We start from the raw sequence: 22,126 nt of genomic DNA, 5'->3' as shown, positions 1-22,126 counted from the left end.
CATATAAACCATAAATTGCACTATGTCTGTGAGTACCTTACTACCAACTCTCATCCACCAATACTGGAAAAAAAATATTTTTACTTACAGCAGAGGAAGGGTTCTTTACACTAAGAAACATAATACATGTGGTATTACCTGCCCATGGAGATTGTCTTGTCAGATTATGCAGATTTTTGTTTTCTAAAAAGGCCTGGATGCTTTTTAGCTTGGTATATTCAAGGACATAATATGAATGTTATCAGGTTGTTGATTCCAGGAGAAATCTGTTTGCAATTATGAAACATAAAGGAGATGCAATGTTATTTCAACATTCCAAAAATAATTAACAGCTACTGAAATTCAACACACAACCTCTTACAGCTCAGAGGTGTAGGGTACGTTGAGGATTGTCTACCAGAAATTTTAGTTCTCTCATCAGTGTACCCAAAAAGTGGACTGTGTTTTGCAGTTCATCGTGATATGTTTATTCTTACTGACCTCTACACCATCCACCTTGACCTTGACTGCTTTGTTTGACAGATTGCATGATGTGCTCAGTAAGGATTATATGATTTTTAACTAATTGTGGCATGTTCTTTCTCCCTTTCCTACACTATACATAGCAAGAATCAAGGTGGCATAGTCAAGAATGATTTTTTTTCCCTTTTCGTGGTATGATTGAACATAACTTCAAATTGGGCTTTTTGCATACTTGGAACAGCATAAAAATGTGTTTTCAAAGTTGAACTCAATGGATTTGAGTTTTCTTTTAACCTAGATAACTACACTGACCAGCCAACATTAAAACACCTTGCATGATATCGTGCAGGTCCATCTTGTGATGCTAAAACAGCTCTAATGCATCAAGACCTCTGAATGTGTTCTGTGGCATCTAGCACCAATACATTAACAGAAGATCATTTTAAGTCCTGTAAGTTGTGAGGTGGGTCTCCATGGATTTGTTGTTCCAGTACATTCCACAAATTCTAAATCGTATTGAGATATAGTGAATATGGAGACCAATGCAACACATTTGTTCAGGAATGGTTTGAGGAACAAGACCTTTTTTTTAGTTTGGCAAGGTGCAGTATCCTGCTGAAAGGGGCCATTCACATCAGGGAACTCTATTGTAATGTAAGGGTGTACATGGTCTGCAACAATCTCTAGGTAGGTAATATGTGTCAAAGTAACATCCACATGAATGCCAATGTTTCCCAGCAGACCATTGGCCAGAGCATAACACAGCCTCGGCTGTCCTATCTTCTTCCCACAGTGCATCATGCTGTCATCTCTTCTGTGAGGATATTTATGGGGTGGTAAATATTAAAAATAATATTTGTATAAAATGATCAAAAATTAATTAAAATTGTATTATATCAAAAATGTATATATTGGCACTGTACCCCTTGATTGATTTAAAGCGAAGAGTTACCCACTATTTTCACTCCTATAGACCCTGGAGTATGTTTTATTACAGAATTTGTGTTTCACACATTAACCACAAACTATTATAAAAATATAATTTATGGTTACAAATAATTAATAATAATAATATGCAACATGCGTGACAATAATTAATTAGTGAATATTTAGCTATAACATAAGTATACATATGGCAACAGTTTTGAAACAATTTCAGATAGTTAATAGCAACATATCCACATAGATGAAAATTTCTGAAGATTTACTACAGAGCACTTTCATTGAAATTAGCTAGGCATTTCTTAACACAGAACTCAGCATCAGCTTTGAAATGCCTTTCAAATTACACAGAACACATCGCATCATCCCAGCATCACATAACAGCACAGCATATAGCAGTAACGTTTGCTGTCAGTTTGAATATCTAAGTTAACTCACTCACTGCTGGCTACAATTCTCACAGGAAAAACACATTTTATATTGCAATTATCAAATACAATATTTCTCATACCATATCAGTTTAACAATTCCTTCTTATCCAATAACCAATAAGAATACTTCTAACCAGAATTTACATTGCAGAAGATTAGCTTTCCTGATGAAAGTTTAATTATCCCTAAATTCAGATAAGTAAATATCTCTGGATAATAGCTTGATATGCTAAACTTGGCAAATTACCAGTAAATATATTGTTCATTTATTCCATCTGCAGTTATGGAATTTGGGAACCTTATATTTCCTTCGCTAGTTATGATTTCATAATTGAAATCTGACCAGCTGTTATCCAGGTATATTCCTACTTTGAGTAAAAATGTATTAATTTAAACAGACCGTCTCCTCTTTGGGCCATAAAATAGATTTTGACTCATCTGCCCTTTCTTTTACCTTCTCTAATACAATGGAACTTTGTATGAATCCTTTAAATTTAAAAAGTAAAATTAATTACTTTTAGTAATATCTTTTTCTTGTAATCCTGTGCCTGTTTTTTGTGTGAAACTATGTGAACGCATGTGATATGTACATGTATTTTACACATCCAGCTAATATTAGTTTAATAATTATGAATTTTCTTCATTGGGACTCTATCCATGAATATTCAATATTATTAACATAGGTACTATTTATATATGATTAACCATAATTATAGTTAGTATGTATATGTATATGTATATGTTTATATGTATATGTATGTTTGGGCTGTTTCTCTTTCTACCCCCCTTCTTGTAAAAGAGTCTCATCTCTGATCAATGTTTATATTAGCTGCATTCCTTTGCTCAGGGTTTGAATGAGTAGTTACAGAGAAATAAAATGTCTGTCTTTGCATTTTTGTTACAAAATCTTTTGTTACATCTGCTAAGTGGTGACTTACAGTATACATTTTTAAATGTCTATCGTACCACAAAATGTCTGTCAGTAAAATATATGTACACTTCCCCAAATAAAGAACACACACAAACCCTGCCATCCACCTGGTTTAAAAAAAAAAAATGTGATTTATCAGACCAGTCAAACTTCTTCCATTACTCCATGGTGTAGTTATGATGCTAATGTCCCAATTGAAAGCACCTTCAGCAGTGGACAGGGGTCATTATGGGCACTCTGACTGGTCTGTGACTATGCAGCCCCATATGCAGTAAACTGCGATTTACTGTGTGTTGTGACAACTTTCTATCATGGCCTGCATTACGTTTTTCATCAATTGAAAAACTACAGTTGATACAGTAATACTTCAGTATGATTCAAGAACTGAATGTTCACTTTCTTCATAATATATCCCACATGTTCACAGTGCTATTGTAATAATATAATCAATATTATTCACTTCACCTATCAGTGGTTTTAATGTTATGGCTGATCATTATATGTAACTCTAAGTAGCATGTAAAGCCTCCCTACAAAACCAACCACTTAAATATAGAATACAGCAATCTCTTAATCAGGCAGGAAGTACCACTGCACTAGCTAAAAAGAATAATATAGCTTGGTCCTCTGCATGACCAGAGCTCTGTCTTCTATCAATATCCCACTATAATTAAAAGTAGTTTAAAAACAGCATAACATAGATTCATATACAATGTTTTATTTCCAAAAGTAGTTAAATTATTCTTAGAGAGCATACTCACTACAATTTGCCTGATACGCTGTAATTTCCAGAAAAAAAAAATAAGACTTTTGTGCAACTGACCCTGGTAACTCTATAAACATAGAATCATAGGATTCGAATCAAGGTTTACAAAGTAATTAGTGCGAAGTGCAAAGTAATGTAACTAACCATTGAAATGTTATGTGAAATAATACATTTAAAAAAAAAATGAAACTATTGGCCAGATTTCCTAAAGTTAGGGCATTTTCCCCTCCTGCCCTCTGTATATCTGCCAACACTAATTTCTTCCACCTGTTTAGCATATTAATCCATCCATTTTCTGCTTTTTAAAATCTGTAAATTTAGAAGTAGGGAAAATCATGTATTCTTGTACCAAATATTATCTCACTTCCTTCCACTCACAGGACACTATTGTAGCTCTCCAGGCTCTGGCTAAATATGCTGAAGCCACATTTAGTGACACCGGAGATGTTACAGTGACAGTCCAGTCTCAGACAGGAGTTGTGGATTTCCACGTGGATAATACAAACAGGCTGCTTCTACAAAAAATGACACTGCCAGATGTTCCTGGGGAGTACACACTTACAGCCACTGGAACTGGTTGTGTCTACGTACAGGTGATTAGATACTAAATATTAACACCTTTTACCCCTTTGTTTTGCCTCTAATTTGATCAATATTTTTCCTGTAGACTGTCCTGAGATACAATGTCCCACCACCTAGAAGTGATGCTACATTTGCAGTGAGCGTGGAAGTAAAACCAGGACAGTGCTCTGAAGAATCAGTGACAAAGCTTCAGATCCACATCACTGCTGAGTATATATTCTCTTATTTTTCAAATAATGCAGTTAGTCTCCTGTACATAGTTAGTCCCTTGATATAATCATTGTATGCCCCATGCAACCCATATGCTATCAGATTATATATATCTGGCTCCCGGGAAATCTCTCAGGGGAGTCCAAAATGTTGACATATGCAAATAAAAAACAAGGTCAATTTGTAAAATTGTTATTTTAATCGTCAGACTATGTTTTCAAATCCACAATGGGAGACAATGTAGCATATAGACACTGTACAACATGGCTTTGGTCAATCTTATGGCAGTATTGTGCATATTTTAATTCATCCTTTTCACTTTACTGATATGCCAGGAGTTGCTGCCTAGGAATATGACCACCAATATCAAATAGGCTGAGACCCAATGTTACCCTAATATTTTTAGATGCTATATTTCAAAGTGTAGACTCATACAGTATAATACATAAATTGCATGTTATTTCAATGGATAGATCATGTTTTCAAAGCATGTAACACAGACACAAAAGTCCTCATGGGACATGTGGAACATTTCAATATCTCTTGAGTTCCTTGTTTATTATATCTGTTATCTTGAAAATGGGGGAGAACATTAACTCTATAGAGTTAAGAATGCAAACCTATATTCCTATAGGCTATAGGGTCACTACAAAGTTTTTACTGACTTTTTTCTAGCGCCAAGACTTTCTTAGTTTTGCTCACCTCTTCACCTCTAGCAACTTCATTAAAGAAGCATGGCCCTCTCCGGTTGTGGTCCAATCCAATGCTCCTCATGGAGAAGCACTGCGCACCTGATGCACTCGTATGGTTGGCAAGTGCCACGTGTGCATCCAATACTTCATAGAAAAGCATTGAACCCACTGCTTTCCTAGGAGCTTCTATGTCACATGACTGAGTTTTACTCGGTACAGAGGAAGCGTCTCTTCAGGTAGACAACCACCAGAGGTGGATTTAACCCTGCAATGAGCTTCTAAAGAACTGCAATGTTTTACATTGCGGGGTTAAAGTAAAAATCAATACAAATATAAATAAGGTGGAGTATCTTACATATAGTTCCAAATGCTTTAATCTTTAAGGAATGTTATCCTATAATTGAAACAAGGAAAACAAATACTAGTGCAATATTGTCTGTATATAAACATTAATTGAATAAAGATAGATGTATACACTCATAAGTGTAGAGTCAGTAAGTGTTGGGTCAATCTATAAGCATTGTGGGATTTTTCAGGGTCCCACTCCCTCTTCTGTATGTTGAAATATTAGATGATCCTTAGTCGTAATCACCACTCCAGTGATTTTTTTAACCGTCCGTAATGAATGCGGCGGCGAGGCTCATCTTCCTGTCCGCCTGCACCTCCCATGCCTCACCCTTCTGTCAGTCCCTGCATTGGCTTCCTATAAAATATAGAGCTCAATTTAAAATTCTGGTTCTTGCTTTCAAATCTCTACATAATGCTGCTCCCACCTATCTATCCTCCCTTATACACAAGTATGGCCCTTACGATCTGCTGAAGACTTACATCTATCTTCTGTCCGTACTCCCACCTCTGATGCTCGCCTTCAAGATTTCTCGAGGGCTGCACCGTTCCTGTGAATAATTTGCCAAACTCTGCTGAAAGTATTAAAACAATAAATGTAAAATTAGAAAGTTCTTACAGTTCAGTAGCAAGTCCTTCTTAAAGTACAAAACGTGTTTCACCCCTCTTGGGGGCTTCCTCAGTTGCTGTAGTGTAGTGTCTTCTTGCTGTCTTTTAAATGAATAAATTCCCACTGTTTGTCTGGTATCTGTAATTTTGGACTATTGCTTCCTGTTTCGGGTGTGTGTGCACAGCCTCTCTCTGCATCCGGCGTACTTCCGGGTTGCTCAATGTAATTTGGAATGCATCCTTGCATTCCACCGCGATCGTGTTAACTTCCTGTATATTATTCATCTACTTTCCTTATTTGGAACTCATTTCTGCATTCCACCACTCGCTTGCGGTTTGTCCATAATGCAATTCCACATATAGCACATAATAAAGGAAAGGGACAGGAGCAATATAATGAATGATTTTTAAAAATATCTTAATTTTAATGAATGGGGAATAAAACTTAACAGTGCCAGTAGTTCTGCTGAGGTCATTTTTTTAGATTTACTTATTAGCATCCAGGACAGTACAATAGTAACCAAAACATTATTTAAACCTGTAGATGCTAATAGTTATATTGAGAGAAAAAGTTGCCACCACAGACAGTGGTTAGACAATGCCCCTAAGGGGCAATTCCTCAGAATAAGACAAAATTGCAATAAAGACTCAGACTTTATAAAACAAGCAAACTATTTGAAGAAACAGTTTTTAGAAAAAGTCTATGATGAAGAGGTGCTTGAAAGAGACTTGAAGGAAATTGAAGAACGATCACGAAAATAACTTATTAAGTACAGACAACCAAGTAGGACATGGAAAACAGATGAAGTACCTTTCATTTGCAACTACTACGGACAAAACAAACAAGTACAAAAAACAATTAGGAAACATTGGCACCTACTAAGAGACAATGCCATTTTAAATAAAATGTTACCTACAGAACCAAAAATCACATATAGAAGAGCAAACATTTTTTTTTTTCAAATAAGCTAGTTAAAAGCCATTATAGGATTCTAAGGATGTGGAGTATGCTTACCGTGTAGAGAAACTAATAACAAAAGAAGACACCTAGTAAACATAGGGGATATAATAAAAAAAGTACACCATTAAAGACCACCTAACGTGCCACTCCAAAGGAGTCATATATATATATATATATATATATATATATATATATATATATATATATATATATATATATATATATATATTATAATGCCCATGCAATTTATTGTATGTAGGTAGGACTATTAAACCTTTAAAAGTCCGGGTTGCTGAATACGTCAGAAACATAAAAAATGGGATATAAACACAGTGTCCCCCATCATTTCAAACTAGTGCGCAATCAGAACCCAGAAGGCCTATTTTGTTTGTGCAATAGAAGAAGTAGAGATGCATTGGAGAGGGGGTGACTATGTGAAAAGATTAGACAGAGAGGAAATGAGGTTTATATTCAATTTCCATACATCAATTCCATATGGATTGAATTCTGACTTTGAAGTGTGCCATTTCTAGTCATATATATTTTTTCCACCTAATTTATAATTCTTTTAGTTTTGCTCATTAGATTATTTTTATATATCTGGGTAAATAATGATTAATAAAGTCTTTATGAAGTATTTTAATTAAAGCTGATTTTTTTTTTATTCTTACTATTTTTATATATTCAACATTTAATTCATTATATAATTTTTTTGGAATATAGCCCAGTATATCCTTCTACATTGATTGTTTTGCATATATTTTTAACATGCAGGTATCTTATACAAAATCCAGTTCTATCTTTTTTTTAAATGTAATTTCTACAACCAGTATTTTTAAGTATTTCTATGTTAACAGGTCCCTTTTATTATTTAATACTGCAAAATCATGTTATAGAATCTAAATGTTAGAACACTTATTCATTATATTGTTCCTGTCCCTTTCCTTTAATATGTGCTATATGTGGAATTGCATTATGGACAAACTGCAAGCGAGTGGTGGAATGCAGAAATGCGTTCCAAATAGAAAGTAGATGAATTATATACAGGAAGTTAACACAATCACGGTGGAATGCAAAGATGCATTCCAAATTACATCGAGCAACCCGGGAGTATGTCGGACGCAGAGAGACGCTGTGCACGCACACCCAGAACAGGAAGTAATAGTCCGAAATAACAGATGCCGGACAAACAGTGGTAATTTATTCATTTAAAAGACAGCAAAAAGACACTACACTACAGCAACCGAGGAAGCCCCCCAAGAGGGGTGAAATGTGTTTTGCGCTTTAAGAAGGACTTACTACTGAACTGTAAGAACTTTCTAATTTTACATTTATTGTTTTAATACTTCTATGCAGAGTTTGCCAAATAAAGCACTTTGAAAATCATTTGAGTGGTGATTACTACTAAGGGTCATCTAATTTTTCAACATACAGAAGAGGGAGTGGGACCCTGAAAAATCCCACAAATGCTTATATATTTAGCCAACACTTACTGGCTCTACACTTGTGAGTGTATTCATCTATCTTTATTCAATTAATGTTTATATTCAGACAATATTGCACTAGTATTTGTTTTCCTTGTTTCAATTATGGGATAACTTTCCTTAAAGACTAAAAGCATTTGGAACCATATGTATGATACTCCACCTTATTTATATTTGTATTGTACATTTGTTGGTGTTGGTTAGGGGAACCCCACCTAGGTGTTAGTTTCACATATAACCTATTGAACCCACTGGGACTTCGTATTTTGACTGTTTTTTAAAGTAAAAACCCACTGCACCCAGGCCAATTCATTAAAAACTACACATTGAGATGAAGTTCACAATGTGTTCTGATGTGTCTATATTAATCCTTACGGGGCAGTCCTTACTTTTGAAAGAAAATATATTTCATTAGGTCACTGGAGTGTCTATGTATGCTGCACATCAGCATGTTCTGGGAAGATAGTCTAAGAACTTAAGAGTCAAACCAAGGATCTATACTAACCTTCAAATAATTAAACATATTTAAGCATATATGTAAAAGCTGATGCTTTCTATAGGCCAATTAGGCGGCCACCTAGGGTGCTGTTTAAGGGAAAGGTTCGTTGGCACTGGATTTATCGTTTGTGCCGCTCCCCTCTATCAAGTTGGATTATTTTGTGCGTGCCGCTGGCCATGTCACCGGGCACTAGGGAGCACTTACATTGCTGCTGACTAGCGCCTAGTAGAACACCGGAACGGTGGCATAAACCTCAGAGCCAGTCCCCCTCCCAGGCATCCAATGCTGCAGCAGTTCAAGGATGGTTCAATTGCTTGCTCCCACCCCTTGCCCTGTACATGGGGAGAAGTGGGTGGGAGCATAGCAGAAATGTGCTGAGTAAGGAAGTGATGGGCTGGCAGGTTCAGTCAAGATGAGCATAGGAACAGCAATGAAGTTAGGATGTGTGTCAGAGAATGTCTGTTAGTCTGCTTCAGTCAGTATGTTTGTGTATGTCAGTCTGTATGGATCAGTGAGTGTGTTTGTGTGGGTCATTGTGTGTGTATGAGTCAGTGAGTGTCTGCATGGTTCCGTGAATATCTGCATGGGTGAGTATGTGTGTGTATGGGTCACTGTGTGTCTGCATGCACCACTGTGTCTGCATGGGTCACTGTGTGTCTGTGTCTGCATGGGCCACTGTGTGTCTGCATGGGTCACTGTGTATCTGTATATGTGTGTCTGCATGTATATGGGTCAGCGTGCATCAGTCTGCATGGGTCAGTGCGTGTGTGTCACTTCGCAAGGTTAAATGTGTGTCTACTTGAGTCACCGTGTGTTAGTCTGCATGAGTGGGTGTAGCGAATGGGGAAGCAACATTTTTTTGCCTAAGGTGGCAAAAATGCTTGAACTGGCCCTTTATGTACAGTGTTTTACTATATGCTATATACAATCATACCAATTATGATTTATTATATACCCATTGAACCTACAGGTATAAAGGATCCCGAGAGAGGTCTAACATGGCTCTCATTGAGGTTAAGATGTTGTCTGGATTTATCCCCATGAAGAAATCAGTGCGGGAGGTAAGAAACTCACTGTCAGCAATCCACTGGAATATTTCCAAAGATAATTAATGACTTAATGAGAACATAGGCTTTGCATAAAATCTGAAGTCTGTAGTATCAGTTTGAGAGGACATTATGCATGTAAACTGCCCGACCACGCGCTGAGTTGTGCTTACATTGTGATGTTACAGTTGTTACAGTTGATGTTTATTTGTGATTATGTTTTATGTTGTTATCGCAGTTGGAGAAGAGCAAAGTGATCCAGAGAAGTGATATTCAAACAGACATGGTGACCCTGTATCTGAATGAGGTAAGGGCAAGCTATTTCATTGTAGTGATATATTTTCCTAGATTCTTTGGCTAGCCTGTATCTTTTCCTCTCTATGTGCTTATTGCATTTCTGGCATAAAACTGATTTGTGGAAACAATCTCTTAGAGCTGCTTTGTGCATAGTAGTGCTTCTTGAAATTCACTATGAATGCAAGAATATTGCACAGCAGTATTTAACAATTTGCCTAAATTAGTGTGACGTTTTCACTATTTCATCTATTTGCAACTTTATTAATGATTACATCATGGGTTAATGATTTACAATTTATATCAAACAATGTACCTTAACAGCAAGTATTGGTTCCTAGTGCAAGGTTGTTTAATTCTCATTATAAGGAAAATTCTGAATATGAAATCAAAGTACTATTATTTTCCGAACTGATTCAATTTATTGGAAAATACAAAAAGGGGACCAGAGCTAAAATAACCAAACCAGAAGGGAATAGTAGGGCCCATCTATGCCTTACAAATAGGAGTAATACAAAAAGGTTGCACTACAAAAGTATGTGTGTAAAATGACACAGAAAAATATGAAAATCCAATAAAAGACAAGAATAAATATGGGTAACAATCGGTGATCAACAATAAAAGTCAGAAATAAAGTCCTAGTGCAAACTTGCCAGAGAGACAACCAACAGTCTGTTTGAAGAAGTCTTCTTAGAAAGTGCCAGATCAAAATAATTTTTGGAATCCTTATGTGGAAACAGAGAAAAAATAAATGTGAAATATATCCCAATAAAAGATGATTATTATAAATGAAGGGTCTAATATAGTCCTACTCACATGTATTAGAGCTTTAACCAGCTCTGATATGAATAGTGTACAGTGGTACAATCCCCACTTATAGGATAAGTGAAGAGAGGTTGTTAAGTAGATGTCATGACAATGTGAAGACCATAAAAGTTTTATAAAAAAAATAGTGCTCACTGTGTAAAAGATGCCAGGAGTAGAAATAACAAAATGGTTACTTACATTTTATTGAGCAGGCAGATTGCTCAATGAATCAGGCATTAGTGGTATAATCTCCACATTGGATTTCTTTGGAGTTATTCTCAACTGGAACAATAAAATCGGATGCCAGGCAGTAGTGATAAAAAAGGAAATAGCAACCCCAACATCCCAGGACTGCTAGTGGGTAGGGAGAGACATTCGGTGGCAGCATATGAGGCAATTTGCTGTTTTTCATCACCTGCCTGCCATTATGGAGGAGTTCACAGCTTACAGGGTGCTATCAAACTTCAAAATTAATATCACCAAATCCACTATACTCAACATTTAATCCATCACTCTTAAACAAAGACTCCATTTCCAGTGGTCTGACACTTCCCTGAAATACCTAGGCATTGTGATCATGAAAGACCTTACCCAGCTATACCAGTCTAATTTCCAGCCACTTCTGACTACACTCCACAAAGATCTTGAGGAATGGGCAAAGCTTCACCTTTCATGGTTTGGCAGAGTTGAGGTGCTCAAAATGAACATCCTACCCAGGATCCTTTATCTGTTCCAAACTCTCCCCATCACTATCCCGGAGGCATTTTTGCCTCTCTCCGCTCTATGTCCCTTAGATTTACCTGGCATAAACTCAAAGCACGGATCAAACATGATGTCCTCACTTTGCCAAAGGTAAAAGGGGGCTTCGCCTTGCCAGACTTTAGGATGTAATAGAGCCACACACATTCAACGTATAATAGAATGGACCAAATGGAGTATCCAAACTCTGGAAGACTCTGGAAGAGTCGACACAAATAGCCAGGGGAGGATGGAAATTGGTCTGACTATATCACCAACAGGGCAGATGACTGGCCACAACACATCCCCTCATCAAAGCGACCATGCAGGTATGGCACATGACGGCCACACCCCTAACACTCACCACTGCTCCGTCTCCTCTGCTTCCCCTGGCCCACAATATTGCCTTCCCACCCGGAATGGAAGCAAGAACACTAAAAGGCCTACTAGGACAATAGATACCCTGGATCTGCCATGCCCGTGACAATGGGAGGGTCAGATCCCTGGAGACAATGACACAGAATGAAAGGCCATCATTTATGATGCACTTCCGTAATAAACAGCAAACTGAATTTGCACCATCTATCACCCCGGTCAACTCCATCTCGAGACCACTCACAGACTTTAAGGTGCTATACATGGACCCAGACCAATTGGTGAGGGGCCTGTCCTCACTCTACGGCATGCTCATGCAGTCGAGGAGATTGCAACCCAAGCTAATCAATAGGCCAAAATATGTACTCTCACGCTACACTGCGCACCGTCTAGTGGGGTACAGGAAACGGCCTATAAAATACTAGCCCTATGGTACCACACCCCACAACACATCCATACCTATGACCCCACCGCCGATGATACATGCTGGAGGTGTGACGGGGAACTAGGCACGTTCATCCACTTATGGTGGGAATACCCTCAGATTAAACCATACTGGGCGACCATCCACACACTCATACAATGGTTCTCAGATGACCCGCCACCACTGACCCCTGCAGCATTTCTGATACACCACACCACAATGCATAATTTGGCATACAAAAAATCCTTGATGATATGGATCCTTAACCTTGCCAAAAGCTTGATTCCTCTTTACTGGAAAAAACAGACCGCGCCTCCCCTGATCCTATGGTACCAGCGCATGGAAGCCTTCCTCGACTCCCACCCCACCCTCACGCTTGCCTGACCAAGTGGCTTTGGCCACCCCCTCCCTTCCCCAACCCTTTCTGCCCCTGCCGAGCCATGCGCCTTGGCTATGTGTGCCCAGGCATCCATGGCACCCGCCCAGGGAAGGAAAGTAATACCAACATTAGAGCATAGACACCATACCATCCAACCACCAACTAGACGGAGAGGGTAGTGAGAAAACCCTGAGTAATTGGGGCTGCAAATCCTTCAGTACCCCTCAACAGGAGTAGTGGCATTCCTATAGTAATGCCCACATTACCCACGTACCGGGATCTACCACCGAGCGTACTACAGAGCCTAGTGGTCAAACAATATTCCAGATACCTACGTGCTCCAAACTACCTCCCTGTGGACCCGCGGACCCAACAGCTTAGTTATATATATGTTATGTCATAACTACCTATGAGTACTACCGGAGTTGTTACCAACAATTTGAGGTATTGAGATGATGAAACTATGTATGAAGTGAAAATATGGGACATGCGAGTCCTCTACTGCTCAGGGCCTGCGAGCCCACACAACCATATACAGTGTTCGCACCTCATATTAATCTTCATGTTTTGTTAGGGACCTGAGAGTCCCATGTTGCTTTCATGTCAAAATTGCATATCAGGCATGAATTGCCAAAACCAATGAAAATGTTATTTACAAAAAAAATTGTAGCGAAAATTGAATAAAAGAGTAAAATGCACACTCACTTGATAAAAGTAGCCAAAATACCTTTATTAATACAGAATACTAAAAGATCCACAACGCTTTTCACCTTTAAGGCTTTCTCAAGTGGAGATATAAACAAATTATTGGATTTTTATATTTTTTTGTGTCATTTTACACATTTATTTGTACATACTTTTGTGGCGCCACCAATATCTCTATTCCTTTTTTATTCTATTTATTGACTGTTCTTCAATTAATTATTTGTTCACATTTATTCCCTGCAGCTTGGACACACACCCCTTAAACTCTCCTTCATGGTGGAGCAGGACATTGAAGTAAAAAATCTGAAGCCCGCTACAGTAAAAATCTATGATTATTATGAGACTGGTAAGAGGATTTTTATAACAAAAACAAATTCTATTCACATAAGAGAAACTCCAAGAAAAGTATGCCCCAAAATTCTACCCATGTAGCACATATAAGATACCTTATGATGCTCAAAGAAAATATTTTTGTCACTTTCTAAAAATTACTTGAAGCCTCTAGCTCGTTCTCGTTATGCTCTTGTTTCACTTGTCTCTCAGGCAACAGCATTCGTAGTCGGTTTCCAGAGAGTTTCTGTATATTTGTTACTTGCTTAAGAGAATATTATAATGCTAATGCAAGAAAATGTGTGGGCAACTGATAATCGCTAACAAGCTGTTAATATTAACCACAATTTTAACGAGTAAGGTTACACCTTCAACTAAACTGTGCCTTGGGGAGCACCTGTGCTTTGAGCATAAAAAAATATTTAGCTAACAGTATCTTATAGAAACTCTGTACCTTTGGAAAAACAAAAAATAATTAATAATAATAATACTGGTAAAGGTCACTATTAATGCACTTTGTACAGAGCTACTCAAAATCGGAAATCATATATCAGAGCAAACAAAGGACAGAGTCGATTACCGACGCACATTTCAACAGTCAGGCAGTTCTCCAAGGGGAAACAGAGTGAAAAAATTAGGGAGCTTATCAAACTCAGAATATAAACATTAAATCTATTTTTGGCATTTTCAGACTATATATCATTCAAACGAGAAGAAATGTGCTTGCCTAGTATCATATATGTACTGTGTGTCAATAGTGCTGTGGATAAATTACCCAAAGTATGTTCAAGGGAAACCAGATTGTTGTAACGAGCACTCTGAGAAGCTATAAGACACTATCAAAATATTGCTTCTGCATTAATTGGGAGAGCTAACAGATTATATAGAAATTTAGCTACGGGCAAAAAGAAATGCAGAACTAGCCATATTTACGAAGGTCATAACACACAATTACTGACTCGCTAAATTACGAGAAAAAGGGAGGGTGTTAGGACAGCTGCAAAGTTTTGCTGAAAGCTGCATGGCATCATAACAGATAATACAGAAATGTGTGTTATGTGAATAAGCTAAACTAGGGTAAAGTTCATATTCACATATATAAAGCGTATCATGATCCAAGTTAGACGATTTTTATCAGACTGGACATCTGGTCATCTGTAGCTTGAGCCTTGGGTCAGAGGTGCATTCATTCACAATAGCAATATTAGTAGATTAAAACCATGTGATGTCATTTTTAATAGAATTCATACTCAAGGCATTATATAAATAATATACCAATTTAAGATGTATTTATGGTATTTTCTGTAAATCAGGGAGTCGATGACATACTGCTACCACCATCGCAAGAAAAGGTTGGCATAAATAGGAGCACAAGCTATACCTATAGCTGTCACCGTAACCTGTAAAATATATTATCCATCAAAAATAAATATTTTTGTGTTAAAACAAAATCTAAAAGGAAGATTATACATTCCTTTTGAGGATGTCATGAGGTGAATGACCAAGAAAGTGCCTACAGGTTGCTAGACCCTTTTCATGCAGTATGTTACTGTATAAGGACACAACATCTAAACTGGCAAACAGTGTGTATGGTGGAACTTCAAGATTGTATAAGGGCAGTAAGGTGTCTTTGCTGTCCTGTAGATAAGAAAATAGTTTGGTGACCATATGATGTAGTATTCTGTCTATAAACCTGCTTTACCTTTCAGTTAAGCAATTGTTGCCTTAAACTATTGGCCTCCCCGGGGAGTCACCGATGTTTTTGTGGACCTTGGGCAGGCAATAGAATCTGGCAATAGTTGGATTTTTGTGAGGTGACAAATATTTGTATTCACTAGAACTTATAATGTGATAAAAAAAAAAGCTGCAGATTATCTAATTAAACAGTAGGTTCAGAAAGAAGGGTCTTGTAACACTGTGTACCGTTTAGATGTAACATGCACATATCAATATACTTTTGACGATTACGTAACACAATATTGCCCTCTTATCCACAGGTTTAATTACCACTTTTTCTAATTGGATTTAATACAAACAGTGGATCAACAGCTAAATCAGTTTCGTAGATATGTAGCAGCAATAATTCTGCCTAGGGTCTCTCTTCCTGGCTAATGAATTGATAATAGTTCACAGTAGGTGGAAGGTTGTGCTTCCAGTAGATGTATATGAAATACAAAAAGGAACAAAGAACATTAAATAGTGGAGTATTTCTCTAACCACATTTTCTTTAACCACATTACAAGCTCAGGTCCCAGATTGAATTCATGGCAGAATTAATCCAACATTTTTCTTTCTATGATAATCATAGTGAGCGTTATAGACCTGAATAATTTTAACATCTACTAACCTGCAGCTAATTCGTTTCAGTACCTAAAGATTGTGCTTCAATTAAACTTCACATTTGGAGAAATATACCATATAATTAATGGTGTTGATATTATTTTTTATGATCACCAATGGCATTGTAAAGTAACCAGATAACACAATAATGATACAGAGTATTGTGCTCATTGCGTGCTGATTACAAATAATACTGAAGAAGTATTGCATTTTGTTTTCCTTTCCAAGGGGAATATGCAATTGCAGAATACAACTCTCCCTGTAGTTCAGGTAAGATCATATTCTTTATTCCTTTATAGAAATGGCTCTCTCTCAACTACTCAACCAATCACATGTAATAATTAGCTCTTGTACTGCATTCTGTCACTGCACTATGATCATTGTTTACATTCCCCTTGGGCTTTTACACCATGATATCTATCATGTCAATATTTGATCAACCTTACAAGTAAATTCTCACCACTCTTACACATGGAGTAACAACTGCCAAGTAAAAATACTAATTAACAAACAAATTAAGGAAACAACAAGACATTGACAGTGCAGGGAAATAGCAAGGATGGATAGTGGGTCACATGCGACAATCTCTACTTGATTGTTATCCTAGAGCCACCACTCATACTCACAACTCTTTCCTGCTATGTGTTTTCAGTCTGGAGCAGTGTTGCATTACTGTAATTACACTTCTTTAGAACTGAGAAAACCAGGTTGGAACCCCATCCAGACTACCTCAACATAAAGTATACTTGGGCAAGACCAGGGGCCAAGTCCTGGGGAATAAAGTGTGGGAACTCACCCAAGATCCACACACACACACATACACTCACAGACACACACACATACACTCACAGACACACACATACACTCACAGACACACACACACACACACACACACACTCAGACGCACACATATACTCAGACACACACAGACACAGAAACACACAAATTATTCATATTTTTAAAAATTTTAAAAAGTCCACCCAGCCTCACTACCTGGAGAGCTGGCGTGGACCTGTCCCTGGGGTCCAGTGGGGCTTAAGTCAGGCGGGCGGCTGTCCAGTTGAGGTGTACGTCTCCCTGTCAGAAGCGGCGAGGGAGCTCTGATCCTCTCACTCTCCGTTATATTCCGGCTCCCGGCATCAGCAAAAGGCACGCGAGGGAGAAGATCAGAGAGAACACAGCTCCCTCGCAGCTTCTGACAGGGAGACAGCCGCCCGGGCAAGAGCCCTGGGCAAGACACTTAGAATGTGATGGCAGATAACAACCATTTGGCCCATCTAGTCTGCCCGATTGTTTCCCTTTATGTATTTAAATGTTTCTTTCATATCCTCCTGTCTCGTCTTTCCTCCAAGCTATACATGTTAAGTTCCTTTAACCTTTCTGTGTACGTTTTATCCTGCAATCCATGAACCAGTTTGGTAGCCCTTCTCTGAACTCTCTCTAAAGTATCAATATCCTTCTGGAGATGCGGTCTCCAGTACTGCATACAATACTCCAAGTGAGGTCTCACCAGTGTTCTGTACAATGGCATGAGCACTTCCCTCTTTCTACTGCTAATACCTCTCCCTATACAACCTGAGGTACCCCACTAGTGACAAGCCCATGCTTCGAATATACTCCATTGACTACAACCTTCTGTTGCCTGTCACTCAGCCACTGCCTTACCCATTCAACAATATTGGAATCCAAACTTAAAGATTTCTGCCTCACTCATATTGCCCTAGATTATATGTTAGTTTGAGCTTCATAACCTGTAAATATCCACTTTTTATCATTTTAAAGAGCTGGAAAATATGTTGGTGACTTATGAATGCTAATAATATTCTGCTACTACAGGGAGTGCAGAATTATTAAGCAAGTTGTATTTTTGAGGATTAATTTTATTATTGAACAACAACCATGTTCTCAATGAACCCCAAAAAACTCATTAATATCAAAGCTGAATATTTTTGGAAGTAGTTTTTAGTTTGTTTTTAGTTATAGCTATTTTAGGGGGATATCTGTGTGTGCAGGTGACTATTACTGTGCATAATTATTAGGCAACTTAACAAAAAACAAATATATACCCATTTCAATTATTTATTTTTACCAGTGAAACCAATATAACATCTCAACATTCACAAATATACATTTCTGACATTCAAAAACATAACAAAAACAAATCAGTGACCAATATAGCCACCTTTCTTTGCAAGGACACTCAAAAGCCTGCCATCCATGGATTCTGTCAGTGTTTTGATCTGTTCACCATCAATATTGCGTGCAGCAGCAACCACAGCCTCCCAGACACTGTTCAGAGAGGTGTACTGTTTTCCCTCCTTGTAAATCTCACATTTGATGATGGACCACAGGTTCTCAATGGGGTTCAGATCAGGTGAACAAGGAGGCCATGTCATTAGATTTTCTTCTTTTATACCCTTTCTTGCCAGCCACGCTGTGGAGTACTTGGACGCGTGTGATGGAGCATTGTCCTGCATGAAAATCATGTTTTTCTTGAAGGATGCAGACTTCTTCCTGTACCACTGCTTGAAGAAGGTGTCTTCCAGAAACTGGGAGTTGAGCTTGACTCCATCCTCAACCCGAAAAGGCCCCCTAAGCTCATCTTTGATGATACCAGCCCAAACCAGTACTCCACCTCCACCTTGCTGGCGTCTGAGTCAGACTGGAGCTCTCTGCCCTTTACCAATCCATCCATCTGGCCCATCATGACTCACTCTCATTTCATCAGTCCATAAAACCTTAGAAAAATCAGTCTTGAGATATTTCTTGGCCCAGTCTTGACGTTTCAGCTTGTGTGTCTTGTTCAGTGGTGGTGTCTTTCAGCCTTTCTTACCTTGGCCATGTCTCTGAGTATTGCACACCTTGTGCTTTCGGGCACTCCAGTGATGTTGCAGCTCTGAAATATGGCCAAACTGGTGGCAAGTGGCATCTTGGCAGCTGCACGCTTGACTTTTCTCAGTTCATGGGCAGTTATTTTGCGCCTTGGTTTCTCCACACGCTTCTTGCGACCCTGTTGACTATTTTGAATGAAACGCTTGATTGTTCGATGATCACGCTTCAGAAGCTTTGCAATTTTAAGAGTGCTGCATCCTTCTGCAAGATATCTCACTATTTTTGACTTTTCTGAGCCTGTCAAGTGCTTCTTTTGACCCATTTTGCCAAAGGAAAGGAGGTTGCCTAATAATTATGCACACCTGATATAGGGTGTTGATGTCATTAGACCACACCCCTTCTCATTACAGAGATGCACATCACCTAATATGCTTAATTGGTAGTAGGCTTTCGATCCTATACAGCTTGGAGTAAGACAACATGCATAAAGAGGATGATGTGGTCAAAATACTCATTTGCCTAATAATTCTGCACACAGTGTAATACTCACAGATATATCTCGATCTCCAGCTGAGCTCTTTTCCCAAATCATCATTCAAACTGCTCTCATTATAATTTTACAATATTATTTCATTCTTGATTTTGTATCTTAGTCATTTTTTTTATTTGTTTTGTTTTAGTTGAGAAAACGAACAATTAAAGATGAAGAATGGAGAAGCAATCTTTTAAAACATATAATTATATGTCTAATAAAGATATTCATATATTATGTATATTATCCTGTAATAAACAGGTTTGTATTCCTTAAGTCTTGCTACTTGTGTTTCAATTATCGCCACTTTTCTTCTGTTTTCCATGGAGCAGATATAAAGCTGTTGTACCACTACAATTGTTTTTTTTTTTTTTTAAATTCTGAGTAATAAACCAGGAAAGGTAGATTTAGCTTTTCAGCAGTTTCGATATATGTCCTGAGATCTACATGTTGTTACCCAACTTTTTCACGTTTTTTTAAATATAAAATGTTATTGCACATTTTATGTACAGAAGGAAAAAAAAACATTAAATAAACTGAAAAAGACTGTGAATAATGAAAATTGAGATGTAACACAAATGGGCGTCCGCAGGAAGTTTTCCAGGGCGAGGGGGGCATAATTGTAAAGACATCCATGCTTGGCCCCTTTTTGACAGTGTCATGAAGGGGAGGGGCATAGTCATTTTCCCATAAAGCCAGGGTGAGCAGATTTTTTTTAAAAAAATCAGGACAAAAAAAATCAGGACACCCATGGGGGAGTGGGGGGGAAGTGGGGAAGGGGGGGAGTGGGGGGAAGGGGCGGAGGGGCAGGACACGTAAATATTGTTATCACAACTATGGTCTCAGGAATACATGTTTGTATTCCTGGCACTATAGTGTCCCTTTAAGCAAATTAAAGGAACATTCTGGCTATCATAACAACTTCATCTAAATGAAAATGCTATGACGCCAGGAGGCTCCTGGATGCTCTTTTTCCTCTAAGATGAGAAGGTTCAAAGTTTTCCTGCCAGACCCAGGGACCAAAGTCTTGTGATGTGGTGTCCAGAATGAAGTAGAGGGATCACTTCACTTGTCCTTCCTGCTCCAATCTTCTTTTCTTCTCCTTCATTTGACACAGACTTTATTCTGACACTGTCTTCTCTTCTCCTTGGCTCCTTTACTTTTCAGCTCCTTTAGCGCCCTTCTGCTCCTTTCTCTTTCTTATCCCTTTCTGCTACTTTTGCTCCCATCAGACCCTTCCTGCTAATTGCAGACACTTCCTGTTCATTTCTGTTCCTTTCTGTTCCTTTCTGCTCCTTCTCTTACTTTACCTTTTGTGCTCCTTCTGCCCCTTCCAGCTCCTTGCTGCCCCTTTCTGCTCCTTGCTGCCCTTTCCAGCTCCTTGCTGACCCTTTTCTGTGCCTTCTCCTTCTTTAACATTGTGCTCCTTCTTTCGCTTCCTGCTCCTTGCTGGCCATTTCTGTTCCTTTCTTCTACTTCTCCTACGTTATCTTTGTGCTCCTTCTGATTATTTCTGCTCCTTTACCTTTGTGCTCCTTCTGTCCCTTCCTGCTCCCTGCCTCCTCTTTCTGTTCTTTGCTGACCCTTGCTGATCCTTCCTGCTCATTTATGTTCTTTCTCCTTTCTGCTCCTTCTCCAACTTTAACTTTGTGCTCCTTCTGATTATTTCTGCTCCTTTACCTTTGTGCTCCTTGCTGCCCCTTCTCCTACTTTACCTTTGTGCTCCTTCTGATTATTTCTGCTCCTTAACCTTTGTGCTCCTTGCTGCCCCTTTCTGCTCCTTGCAGAACATTCCTGCTCATTTCTTGTTCTTTCTGCTCCTTCTCCTACTGACATTTGTGCTTCTTCTGCCCTTTCCAGCTACTTGCTGACACTTTCTTTTCCATTGTACTCCTTCTCCTTCATTACCTTTCTGCTCCTTAAAGGGACACTATAGTCACCAGAACAACTATAACTTAACCCCTTAACGCCGTTATGGCGTACCATGCCGTCACGCATTAAATGGGCTTTAAAGCCGTTGCGACGGCATGGTACGCCGTAACGGCTTAAGCCCCCAAGAAGAGAGGTGTACTTACCTCCGCCGCGATCCTCTTCTGGGGGGCTGCCTGAGAGCCCAGGCAGTCCCCTTCCGGCAAATGAGGCCCCCGGGGGCCATGTGATCGCTCTCAAAGAGCGATCACATGGCCTCCTATAGCTGGCTGTGGATCTGCCAGCAGGGGGACTGTCTGAAATATCAGACAGTCCCCCTGCTGGTAGGAGGTGTAAAAAAAATAAATTAGACATGTGTAAAAATAAAATAAATATATTTATATATATATATATATAATATGTATATATATTATATATATATAATATATATACATATTATATATATGTAACGTCATACAAAGTGTATTTTAATATTAATATT

At 38.4% G+C, this 22,126-nt stretch overlaps 1 protein-coding gene across 3 annotated transcripts in view; it reads left to right on the top strand.

Annotated features, from left to right (window-relative positions):
- Positions 1-19,955, top strand: part of LOC134575465 (alpha-2-macroglobulin-like) — a 312,276-nt gene extending 292,321 nt beyond the window's left edge. For all 3 annotated transcript variants that reach the window (XM_063434760.1, XM_063434759.1, XM_063434758.1), the window contains exons 30-36: positions 3,913-4,125; positions 4,200-4,324; positions 9,885-9,975; positions 10,199-10,267; positions 13,926-14,028; positions 16,581-16,622; positions 19,865-19,955. In XM_063434760.1, the coding sequence (XP_063290830.1) occupies positions 3,913-4,125; positions 4,200-4,324; positions 9,885-9,975; positions 10,199-10,267; positions 13,926-14,028; positions 16,581-16,622; positions 19,865-19,884 (663 nt within the window). In that variant the 3' untranslated portion in view covers positions 19,885-19,955. The remainder of the gene's footprint in view (positions 1-3,912; positions 4,126-4,199; positions 4,325-9,884; positions 9,976-10,198; positions 10,268-13,925; positions 14,029-16,580; positions 16,623-19,864) is intronic.
- Positions 19,956-22,126: the final 2,171 nt, after the last annotated feature.

This window comes from Pelobates fuscus, chromosome 10, assembly GCF_036172605.1.
Source record: "Pelobates fuscus isolate aPelFus1 chromosome 10, aPelFus1.pri, whole genome shotgun sequence".
NCBI lineage: Eukaryota > Metazoa > Chordata > Amphibia > Anura > Pelobatidae > Pelobates > Pelobates fuscus.
Note: the sequence above shows the minus strand (reverse complement) of the source record. Positions and strands in the feature narration are given on the sequence as shown.